This window comes from Poromitra crassiceps (genome assembly GCF_964638095.1).
Source record: "Poromitra crassiceps genome assembly, chromosome: 1".
Classification (NCBI taxonomy): Eukaryota; Metazoa; Chordata; class Actinopteri; order Beryciformes; family Melamphaidae; genus Poromitra; species Poromitra crassiceps.
In genome coordinates this window covers 91,662,858-91,676,067 of record NC_139623.1, presented here as the reverse complement: position 1 = coordinate 91,676,067, position 13,210 = coordinate 91,662,858, and the positions used below count along the sequence as shown (strand labels likewise).

The window sequence follows — 13,210 nt, the reverse complement described above, 5'->3', positions numbered from 1 at the left end:
TAAATTTCAAGCCCTGCAGGGAGAGCAGGTGGTGACATAGGAGTGAGTGAGAAAAGGAGGGGGTAATCACTGAGCACTTAATGACCACACTGTTATGAGTATATTATTTTCTCCAGCTACATTATTATTATATATAGAAAGACATGGGGGGGAAGCAGCATGTTGCATTTTAATATATACAATCTTGCTAAGTTTGTAAGTTTGTAATGCAATTAATAGATAAAGATCATTTTCAGCATCATGAAATCCTAGAATGGTGTCATATTTGCCCATCTTTTCTTCTTAATTTACATTCATGAAGTGTCTCCCCACTTATTATTTATAGCCTACTGCAAATTCTATCTGTATTCATGTTAACCTGATATACCTCAATAACTGCCTTCATTTCACTTTATGGGCTGGTTCACACCAAGCACGTTAACCTGATATACCTCAATAACTGCCTTCATTTCACTTTATGGGCTGGTTCACACCAAGCACGTTAACCTGATATACCTCAATAACTGCCTTCATTTCACTTTATGGGCTGGTTCACACCAAGCACGTTAACCTGATATACCTCAATAACTGCCTTCATTTCACTTTATGGGCTGGTTCACACCAAGCACGTTAACCTGATATACCTCAATAACTGCCTTCATTTCACTTTATGGGCTGGTTCACACCAAGCACGTTAACCTGATATACCTCAATAACGGCCTTAATTTCACTTTATGGGCTGGTTCACACCAAGCACGTTAACCTGATATACCTCAATAACTGCCTTCATTTCACTTTATGGGCTGGTTCACACCAAGCACGTTAACCTGATATATACCTCAATAACTGCCTTTATTTCACTTTATGGGCTGGTTCACACCAAGCACGTTAACCTGATATACCTCAATAACTGCCTTCATTTCACTTTATGGGCTGGTTCACACCAAGCACGTTAACCTGATATACCTCAATAACTGCCTTCATTTCACCTTATGGGCTGGTTCACACCAAGCACATTAACCTGATATACCTCAATAACTGCCTTCATTTCACTTTATGGGCTGGTTCACACCAAGCACGTTAACCTGATATACCTCAATAACTGCCTTCATTTCACTTTATGGGCTGGTTCACACCAAGCACGTTAACCTGATATACCTCAATAACTGCCTTCATTTCACTTTATGGGCTGGTTCACACCAAGCATGTTAACCTGATATACCTCAATAACTGCCTTCATTTCACTTTATGGGCTGGTTCACACCAAGCACGTTAACCTGATATACTGTACCTCAATAACTGCCTTCATGTCACTTTATGGGCTGGTTCACACCAAGCACGTTTGCCACAATTTATTCAAGTTGTGGAGCGTTTAGTGGGCTTGGTTTGTACGGTGAGAACAATGAAATGCTCAACTCAACATACCCACGCTGCTGAATCACGTCTCAGTCTACTTCCCAGTGAACTGCGGTTAGGAGTGAGAATGTAATCGAAACCAACTACAGGATACAAACTCAAAAAGACAAGGATTTACAGATGTATTCAGATGGATGGCATCTGACCGCCACTAGTTTACTCATGCTTGGAAACCCAAACAAACAAAATGAGGATGGGAAAACCCTCCTTCAAGGTGATTTATCTGGTCTGAACACCAGGGAAGGTGAATTATGGCAAGGAGCACAGACAAGTGAGTCTGGAACTGGATCTGCTTTGACTCCTCACTACAGGTTGCCAAAACTCTCCAATGAATGAGCTACTTGTGAGTCCATGTGACTTTTGTTTATGAGCTCTGGTTCACGTGTAATTAGTAGGGCATTCACGACTAGTGCTGCACGATTTGGGGAAAAGGTGCGATTAGCGATTAGGGTGGACAATATTGCGATTGCGATTGTGATTGCGATATAATAAACAAGAGGTATCTAGGGATGTGCCGGCATGAGTTTTTGACGGTATGATAACCTTGGACAAAAATACCACGGTTTCACATATCACAGACTAAAATACATGAAATATGTTACAATTTAAAATATATTAAAACTAAAAAAAATAAAACAATTTGAAATTAAATTATCTTTACAAAAAAATAAAACATTTTGAGACATTTGCCTGTCCCAAACATGTAAAAAAGAAACACCAGTCAAATAGAAACTGCACTGTGTTACAGCACATAGAAGATGGCTCAGCAAAGTTGCAAAGTTAGTTACATGTCTGTCCAGCAATACTAATGAATGATACACCCCGTTTATTTATTTTGTAGTGACAGATGGCCTTAAACGCCACACTCACGTGACGCTTCTTGAGAGAGAGAGGTGAGAACGTGCATCTGCAGACTTTTAACGAGGGACCATGAAGGCGTCATGTGACAGGCTAGTTAGCTAGCCTGGAGGTGATGCTGCCATGCTGGCAGCTGCGACAGTGTTTTGCTATCAACCTTGTTAATCTCGTTATATTCTTCATCACAGTGGGTCATCCCCACTGTGTACTTAATCGCGCACTAGTTCTGCATAAGCACCTGCAGCTCTCTCCTTATTTTACTGACGTTCTCACTGATCACACAGCTGTTTACATGCGTTTCTGAACGAACGGCTAGCTAGTTATTAGCATAGCTTGCTGTTAGCGATCATGGATGTTCTCTCTCGCCCTCTCGGTAGATAATATGTAACCTTGCTGCACATAACATTACTTATTTGCGGGAGTGCATGGGAGAAGTCTCCCGCTAGTATTGATGCCCAGTGTGATGGCAGAGAAACGTGTGTTTGCTGCGTCGCATGTAACGTTAGTTTAGAGTAGGCTCTCACACACACACACACACACTCAAAAGATGTGAAAAAAATAAAATAATCGCACACTCTTGCGGTTATGTAATCGCACATGCTGACATCGCGATTGCGATTGCGATTCGATTAATCGTGCAGCACTATTCACGACTAGTGAATTTTACTAGTCGACTAGTCGTCCCTAAAGGTAGTCAACTAGTCGACTAGTCGTTTTTAATTTTTTTGTAAAAAAAAAAAAAATTAAATCTTTAAGAAAGAACATGAGGTATTTATTTACACGACATACATGGACTATCATATCCCATATCCCATATCCCCCACAAAGAACATCAAAACACAACAAAACAAAACAAGAAAACTGCATAAGATACACAATAATCCAAGAACAAACAAGACTATTGGACAAACAACCAAACAAAAACAATGCATTCAGCTCCTATCCTGATAAGCCTAATGACACTGGGGTAAAAAGTTCTTAAAGTCAAACTCTGTATGTGGTTGCCATATTTTGGGGTTGTCTAAGAATCTGCCTTTGCTCTTGTAGTACATGTTATCCAACGTATGGTAGCTTGAGAGTTCATTCCACCAGTGAACTATAGCTGGGGGATTGGATGCTTTCCAATTTAAAGCTATGCATTTCCTAGCTGCCAACAGGGCAAGATCTATGTATTTACTTTGAATGCATTGTTTTTGTTTGGCTGTTTGTCCAATAGTCTTGTTTGTTCTTGGATTATTGTGTATCTTATGCAGTTTTCTTGTTTTGTTTTGTTGTGTTTTGATGTTCTTTGTGGGGGATATGGGATATGATAGTCCATGTATGTCATGTAAATACCTCATGTTCTTTCTTAAAGATTAAAAAAAAAAAAAAAGTGTTGCTAAAACGACTAGTCGACTACTAAGCAGTGTCGACTAGTGGTTTTACTAGTCGACTAGTCTGTGAATGCCCTAGTAATTAGCTGGCGTGAACCTAAACGAGCTAAATTGTACACAAACAAAATACAAACTGTATGTATGTGTGATCTCATCTCACACTATCTCTCCCGTCTGTCCTCTGTCTCTTCACTTCAGTCGTCATTTCCAACTGTCTGTCTGACTGTTGGCTTGGAGCACCTGTCTAACTACCATTGAGTTCTTATGCTGTCTGTCTGACTGTTGGCTTGGAGCACCTGTCTAACTACTTTCTGTCTGTCTGTCTCTCTGATGCCACGGGCAAAGTCATCCTCTGCAAACAGGCTAGAGAAAGAGTTGGAGCATCAGGGGATACGTTTCATTTTGGGGACTTTCAGGTTAGGTGTGATGATGGTGAGTAAGTTATTATCTAATACAGACTATTATTATACATTATTGTCACCACTAAATAGACTTTAATGTTGGTTAACCTTATGGAGATGGAGTGTTAAAGGATACAAAAAATCCCAAACAAAACCCAATGAGTTAGGTCACGTTCACAACACAAATACTTTAGTTACAGCATTAGATGATTAGTCTCCATTAATGAAATCTATTGTTGACTAGGGTTGGGAACCGAAACATGAGAACCGAAGAGAACCAAATACAAAATGCAGAGTACCGGGTGCCAGTAAAAAAAAAGTTGAATTTAAGTTCTGCTTATGAAATAGGTTCCTAAACAAATTTCATTCGCATTAGTTTCAGTTTATGTGGCCGTAGCATGCACCTTTAGTTTGTAGTCCGCCAGTAAAACCAACGAGGCACCATAAAGCTTAACTGTTTTAACCCCACCCCTCAAAGAATCGAGAATCGTTAAGAACCGGAATCGATAAGCAGGATCGGAATCAGAATCAGAATCGTTCAAATAAAACGATACCCAACCCTATTGTTGACTCAATAAATGAACTGTGAAAATGCACAACCATTGACAGACCAACACAACACTTTCTTTGAAGGACTGAATAGTATTACAAACCAATGCAATCCAAACTCACACACAGCCAAAGCTACTCACCGTCCATGGAGCTGGCACTGCACAGAACCAAGAGACCACAGAACATCACTGATCAACCCAAACATCAACTCTCATTCTCTCATACAACAGGAAGCTAATGAAATACACCAATCAATGGTGAGTATTTCAACGTGACCCCACCCCTCCTAGCATGGGATTAGTAGTACTGCCAATCAATTCCTCTTGGGGGTGGAGAAACAGCAGAGCAGCAGTGCAGAAAGTGTGTAAAACAGGGCTAGTCAACTGGCGGGCTGCGGGCCGAATCCAGCCCGCCAATCAAGTCAGACCGGCCCGCGGATTACTTTTTTTTACAATTAAACTTAATTTACTTATTACACCCGACTGGTTGTTTTTCAGATGTGATCTAGCTAAAGTGAGCTAAACAAGTCAGATCCACTATGAATGTTTTTCAGGAGATGCTGTGATGTAGCCACAAGAAAGGTGCAATATTAATGTTTTTAGGGAGATGGCGCTGTGCCTGTGATGTAGCTAATCAAGAAAGATGCATTATAAATGGTTTTTCAGGAGATGTGTGCTGTAGCTAGCTAGGTTCTAAACAAGAAATATGGTTAAAATGTTTACAGTAGTTTTCCTTTCTTGTTGCACTACAATGTTACAATGCTGTGAGACATAGCTAAACACCAAAGATGCAATATTAATACTTTTTCATGAGATACTCAGTATTTAATACTGTGCTAGGTTCTAAACAAGAAAGAATGTTTACAGTTGTTTTCCTTTCCTGATGCACTATAAATGTTTACAATGCTGTGGTGTAGCTAAGAGAGGTCAGAATTGACCAAATTATATTTCAAATGGCTGACATGTGTTGGAGAATTCTTAGATTTGTTTCAAATGTGTTTACTTTTGGGGCTTTAACACAGCTTTTGTTGCACAGAAATTAAGCACTTTTAAATGAAAATTAAGCTACTTTTGCAATGTAGTGAAATACAAGTTTTGAAAATTGTGGTGGCGCATCGTGTCAAGTGTACATATAATGGGATTAATAGCTCGGGGAACGGTCCGGCCCCCGGCCCCTTAGGTTTCTGACAATGTGGCCCCCTGAACAATTTAGTTGAATAACCCTGGTGTAAAAAGTCAATATTTGGCTTCATCTGCATGTGTTATAGGGGCGAATAGAGCCGCACAAGAGCCTGGGACAGAAAGACGTGAGGAGAGAGAAATTATAACCAGAAGCCAAACAGCTCATCACAGAAGCACTCAGGCCTGTCAGTTGCCTTGTGGAGCCAGGCGAGCTGATGCTTTACAGTGGAGCAATATCAATACTATTAACATGGACATGCCATTCGTCTTCAGCAAAGTGCTCTGAGACATGCATCACCAGCCTGTTCACAATGCACCATGGGAAGCTATTAGGCTAACATGTTATTATATGAACATATTCACGTGCACTCCACTCTGTCCACTTTGCTGGCTCATTGTGAAAGGATGAACACATGCAGATTTTTGGGGGGATAGAATGTTATCGCAGCCTAGACAAGATCATGATTAGAGCTGTAATGACTACTCGATTAATCGATTGATAGAAAATTAATTTAAAAAAAATTGTATAATCGATTAAATATTTTGACAAAATTTTAAGAAAAAAAATACAATAATACTAAAATTCTCTTGTTCCAGCTTATTAAATGTGAATGTTTTCTGGTTTCTTTAGTCTTCTATGAGAGTAAACTGATTATCTTTGGGTTGTGGACTGTTGGTCAGGACAAAAGAAGACATTTGAGGACATCATCTTGGGCTTTGGGGAAAAAGTGATCGACATTTTTCACCATTTTGTGACATTTTATAGACCAACCAACTAATTGACAGATGAATCGATAATGAAAACAATCGTTAGTTGCAGCTCTAATCACAATGTGCATGCGTGTGTGTGTGCTACTCGCTTGATACTAGACATCTGATAAAAGAGTAGAACCTCATTAACAACACACACACACACACATTCACAGAGTCTATTTGTTAACTTGTTAGCTAAGCAGAGCTCCAGCAGCAGTATAGTGGTGTGGAGAGGTTTGCCTTTTGGCTCATTAAGCGATGCGGTCTGGATAATAATACTGATGATGCAGGCCGACACAATAATAATACTGATGAGCTTGGTAAGGACTGCATCAGTGCAGTCAGCCGTGCGGGGCGAGCCGCTTAACGCCATTAGCCGCGGCCCGGTGGTGTCCGTCAGCAGGTGAGCTCTGTCAGCACTGAGTCTACATGTTGTTTCCCTGGGCCATCTGCTCTCTTTGTGTGTCCTATCGGTTATCATTAAGCACACAGTGATAGTTTGTCACAAACAAGAGACCCAATATTGGGAAATGCATTGATGTTTTTGCTTTGACTGATTTATCCGAGTGTATGTGTGTGTGCATGGATGAGGATGTGTTTTTCACAATCCCCCTCTTATCATTAAAGGTCCTATCCATAAGTTCTAACTATTACTGACACCGGTGGCCGTTCGGAAAAACTGCAGGCAGCGCGTGAACGAGCTGGCACGCGGGCACCATACTCGCAAGCGCACAAGCAGCTGCCTGGCAACAGCAGACTGTTGGTTGCTTTGTAACATTAACTCATAACAGTCAGATCAGCCTCGAGTTGACCAAACTGAACAGTCAAACAATGTTCCATATTGCATAACAGTAACGTTAGGTATATTTACAACTGTTACATTCATTATCCACACAAGACGGTAACGTTATAAGTGGAGCTCGGTGGTCATTTCTATAAATGTAAATCTATTCGTTAGCCGCGTATAGCATCAAGCTAATGTTATAAGATTAGGCAGTCTCACCACCGCAGCTAACTGCAGTCAGTCAATGTTCCATGACCATAAGCATAACGGTACTAACGTTAGGCATATTTGCGACTGTTGCATTACTTCACACAAGACGGTAATGTTATTAGCGGAGTTTCTGACCAGGTGGTAAATCCATTAGAAAGCAGCTAACGTTATCTGGCCAAAACCACGTCCCTCCATGAACCGAAAACACAGCCCCGACTCTAGTTTCCCCCCGATGTCGGTCACATTGCTGTTGTCTGGCCAGACGGGCTTCACTAGATAAATATTAATTTATTTTTGTGTGGACTTTTTGCTGGAGTCTTTGTTGTTGTTTGTTTTTGCTGGCAACTAGCGACGAACGTAGCGTTAACGTTAGCCACTTCCTGTTAGCCAGGGCTCAGGAGGTAGAGCGGGTCGTCCACTACTCAGAAGGTTCGATCCACGGCTCCTCCAGTCCGCATGTCGAAGTGTCCTTCGGCAAGACACTGAACCCCGAATTGCTCCCGATGGCTGTGCCAGCACCCTGCGTGGCAGCTTGCGGCCTTCGGTGTGTGAATGGGTGAAATGTAAGCACATTGTAAAGCGCTTTGGATAAAAGCGCTATATAAATGCAGTCCATTTACCATTCACCATCTTCTTCGTTGGTATTTCCGCCGGAGCCATGAGGACAAGAGGCAGGCTCGTGAATGCGCAGAACGTCACATCCGCCAAATTTGCCGGGAAAGTATAACCTGCGACCAGCATGAAAATCCTGCAATATCTTTGCAATTGGTGAACACAGAGAGACGCGGCTGGGCTAATTTTTTTAAGTTACGGAACGCCGCATTCACTTATTGGTAATAGAAAACACTTTGTGAACATTTATTTTCTGGCCAAACTTACGGATAGGACCTTTAAGTTTCATCTTATTTTTTATGTAATATACTGTAAGTTTCTGTGTGTGTGTTATTGTCTATTGTGGTTTGACATTCACCTAACATTCATATTCCAACATGAACACTACCAATCCACTAGCATAGCTACTATAGAAGAGACTTGTTATTTTTTCCCACTCATACATGCAGTAAGAGACAGGGTCAATTATAATTTGATTACTTTTTTTGCCTATTCCTTGAGATTTAACATGAGTAATAAGGTTCTATTTATTGATTGGTTGGTTGGCTGATTGTTTGATTGTTATGATGCTATTATATTTCTACTGATTTTCTAAGTTGGAATGGAGGGTGACAGCTATATTGGAAACCATGGCATTGGAAGTACATAGATACATGGTAATACTTTAGCTGCGAAACACCTGAGGAGGAAAGCAACTTTGGTTAGAGGTACTGTATCTCAAAGTCTGCTTGTGTCCATAGAGAGGCCATCATAGAAGCAGGTTTTACCTTTTTCTTGAGGGCCTCTAAGGACTCGAACTCCAGGCGGGCCAGTTTGGTCTGGATGTGTTTGGGAACATCTGGGATGATGAAGGTCAGGAGGAACTTGAAGGCAAGGAGGCAGTGCTGAAATCAGAATGACACACCAGAAAGCAGTGAATACACTTTAGCATCAATGCTTTTTGAAGTTCGGCTCAGACAGTAGAAACAGGTCTTATTTCTTATTTTCTGTTTTAAACCTGACCTAATACAGTCCTCAGTTTACAGCCTTTGTTGGAAAAGTCTGACAAACTCTTTTTCCAGGAACAAAAAACAGATGCTAAGAAAAAGAGATCAACATAATTTGATTATGTTTTGATTGTCCTTGATGGGACACTGTGGTGAAGAGAGGACAGAATGGGAAGGGAATGACTGAGTGGAATGTCAGGGTGAAACGGAGACAGTCTCCATCCACGTCTTTCAGGCTGAACGAGGACAGGAAATAAAGCTCAGTGGCAGTATGGACCCAAGCAGCGAAGCACAGAGGGCAGACACTCAGTAGGGTGTATGTATAATATATGTGCACCGCCAAGGTAATAATATATTCAAGTATTGGACTCATATGAATCAATAAACAATATCTCATTTACAATGACCTGGATAAACTCTTATTGTGATATTGGGCCCCATCTTCCCAAAAGCGCTAATTTAGCGTTTGCGCTCGTTTAACGCCATGCAAATTGGGGCGGACACAAGCGCATGCCTGTGATAATTGTACTGGGCATTGGCTGCCACAAGCCAAAGCAGGCGTTTCAGCGCTAAAATGTGGTGATAGATGGCATTATGCTATCGTCAGCAGCGTGCAATTATTTTGCGCTAAGAGCTTTGAAAAGGACCTCTTACGCGCAAATACCTCTCTGCGCTAGGGCTGGGTATCGTTCAAAATTTTTCGATATCGATACCGTTTCGATACTTGGATTTCGATACCGGTTCCTGAACGTTACTTTTTTCGATACCAATTTTTAGAAAAATCCATTTGAACAAAAATAAAACTGCATTACACATTGAAATTATTTTACAAATCTTTAGTTTTCCCCCCATCTTAAGTTTTACAGCAGAAAAAAAAAAAACCTACTGTATTTAACATAACTTTAAGTTGTCTAAACTTATTGCCGTCCCTACAAAAAATATTGGAGTACTACAAAGGAAAGAAATCTAAAACAAATAAATCAGTGCAATAGTTTTCAGTGCAAAACAGAGAGTTGCAAATCGGTGTTTAATGCTCACTGATGCAACAGAACTCTATTCTTGTCCAAACTGATGAGATGGATCCACTTCATGCATGGAAGACTAGTTGAGCATTGACTATCAATAATGGCACAAAGTGAATCCCATTTATATTCAACAAACTATCATGACATCAGCGTTTGTTAACGAGTTGCTAAAAATACATAATGGGTGATAACTGCCCGCTTGCACATAACGTTAACGCTAATTAATTAAACATTAACGCTAGCGTTGCAGATCAGTGTTTAATGCTCACTGCTGCAACAGAACGTCATTCTTGTCCAATCTGCAATCATGCATTCACTTACTAGCCTATCAATATAAATGAATTGCATTTACATTCAACAAACTATCATGACATCAGCGTTTGTTAACGAGTTGCTAAAAATACACAATGCCCGCTTGCGCATAACGTTACGGCGGCAATTAATTAAACAATCTAATGCTAGCGACAACTCACAGCCAGATGCATGGATTTGTCAGACTGAGGGATCTGATAACCACTAACATCAACAACAATTTGCGGTAAGCTGACCCACCTCGCGATTATTTCTCTTGTCTGTGGAAACCAGTCCTTGTTGTTTCTGTTTCTTTCCCTGCATTTCATCATCTTCGCCATATGGTACTCCACTCCAGGATAGGATCCTAGCTTGAGTGGCTAACTTCTTGTATACTATATCCGCACCGCACGCCTGGCTCACAACAAACACACCGGCTAAAGTGGGCGTAACGTTTCTTGCATGCCTCTACATGACAGCCAATCACCAGCCGTATTAGAGCGCGGTGTGCAAGCATGTCGCATGCTTATAGGCTCAATGACGCTGTTTTGTTTTGGTATCGAAAATTGGTATCGTTTGACAAGGGAGGCTTCGATACCCCTTAGTATCGATGCTTTCATTTCGGTGCCAAGTTTGAGTTTGAGTTTTTATTAGGATCTCTTTTAGCCAAAGGCTACTCTTCCAAGAGTCCTGACACATTAAACATACAACACATCATATCAAATACCATAAAACATAACAACATACCCTACAACATTACGTATCAATACATTTCCTTGTACACAGTTGTACAATATAATAAAAATACAAAAATACAAAAAGATATACAAACACCTTATCTAATTTCCTGATATAAACCTACCCTATACCATCCTACAGTAATTAGTCCCAATGCCCATCTAAAAAGGTCTTAACATACTTCCTAAAATCTCTTCTAGATACAATTCTGATAGATGCCGGTAGCCTATTCCACAAAGTTATTGCACGATAGGAGAATTTACGTTGACCGCTTAAGTGCTTAAAGTTTGGAGTGACATAGTCAGATGACATAGTCAGATGATACCACGTTCTAGTATTAATTGAATGTCTGTTCCTCACCAAGTGAAACCTGTCAATAATCAGTTTTGGCCTTCTCTTTATTTGCATATTATAAAATAAATTGAGAGAAGACCTATCAAAAAGTAAGTATCGAAACTCGATACCCAGCCCTACTCTGCGCTGGGTTGCGCACCATAATCTCCGTGCAGCGCAGCGCAGTGCAAGTAAAATACCTTTTGGATATGTCATTACGCACAGCCTTGCCATGCCAGGACATCAAATTATGCTGCTAAAATTGGGTATTAGCAGATAATTCAGTGAGGCAATCAACTATAACTATCACTGAGAAACTTTTATCACATTGCAAAGAGGGAAATTAATTGAGAAAACTTGTTGGACAATGGACATAGGCTATTTACCGTCATAACCCGGAGGGTCGTTGGCACCTCAGACGATCTGTCAATAAGCTCTCTCTGTCCTCGCACGAGTGAGTACACTCTATTACGCATGGAGAGAATTACAGCATATTGCATTCCTCGCGCAAACAGCCAATGCGAGACGGGAATCTGATTGGTTTTGATTGACGTAATGCCCATCATTGCCTGGCCACACCCATGAATAATTCTGGTAGTTAAGACCGGCCAAATCCCGTTTGCGCAGGCATTTTGGGGCGCAGAGTAGGGCTGCACAATATATCGTTTCAGCATCGTCATCGCAATGTGCACATGCGCAATAGTCACATCGCAGAGCATGCAATGTCAAGTAAGGTAAATTAACTGATAACATACAGTAATGCATGCCCTCTCGGTGACATTCTAAGCTCTTTTCCTACTAACTATAGTACTTTTACTCACTTAGGATCCTGCAACTCACCCTGGCTGTGGCTAAAAACACACTCACTTCCTACTACGTCAACCGCGCACGTTACCCACTAGGCCACCTTCTTAAATGAGCAAGGCTTGATAGACCTATTCAAGACTTTTGGTGAAAATTCCTGTATTTTTTCATATCGCAATATATATCGCAGAATAAAAAAATATTGCAATGTCAGTTTTTTCCAATATCGTGCAGCCCTAGCGCAGAGGATTTTGGGACGGCTCTAATTTGCACCTGCAACACATGGCGTGAACGTTTGCACACCCCGCTGACAATTGCATCCCCAACATATTTCGGGGCTGTTTTAACTTAGAAATCAGGGAGGTCACGTCTACCAGACAATTATATCACTTTTAAACTGTTAAATTTCTGTATAAATCATTACAAGTATGCTCCTGTGAGGTGGGGATGCTTTTTTTTGCTGCTGGGCGGGGGAGCAAAACTCGGCAGAACACCTGGCGGACGGCGCAAGGCGGACTGCTATCTTCCCCGCCTTAAGGCACACGCAAACAGGTGCAGAAACGCTATTAGGGGATAGCGCCTGTCGGAAGATAGGGCCCATTATTAGTTAGAAGCTTTTATCCTGATAAAACTGAATAAGCTGCCTGGGATATAATACTGAATAAATTATCATATTTCCCATTTACTCTTGATTTCTGCAAGGGTCAGTTTTAGGGATGTCAACGGTTAACCGTTAATCGATTAACCGTTGCTAACGTCGTTGTTCGGTTATTGCTGTCGGTCTATCAGTTAATATTAATTTTTTAGAGCTTTATTTCCTGTTTATGTAAACATTACAACAACAACAATCTGTTATGTTGTTGTTGTAATGTTTACATAAACAGGAAATAAAGCTCTCAAAAATATATTTCCTT

The 13,210-nt window shown here is 40.8% G+C and overlaps 1 protein-coding gene across 2 annotated transcripts in view; it reads right to left on the bottom strand.

The window, feature by feature from the left end:
* Positions 1–13,210, bottom strand: part of ano10a (anoctamin 10a) — a 64,884-nt gene that overhangs the window by 4,762 nt on the left and 46,912 nt on the right. For both annotated transcript variants that reach the window (XM_083640238.1, XM_083640239.1), the window contains one exon: positions 8,887–9,003. In XM_083640238.1, the coding sequence (XP_083496364.1) occupies positions 8,887–9,003 (117 nt within the window). The remainder of the gene's footprint in view (positions 1–8,886; positions 9,004–13,210) is intronic.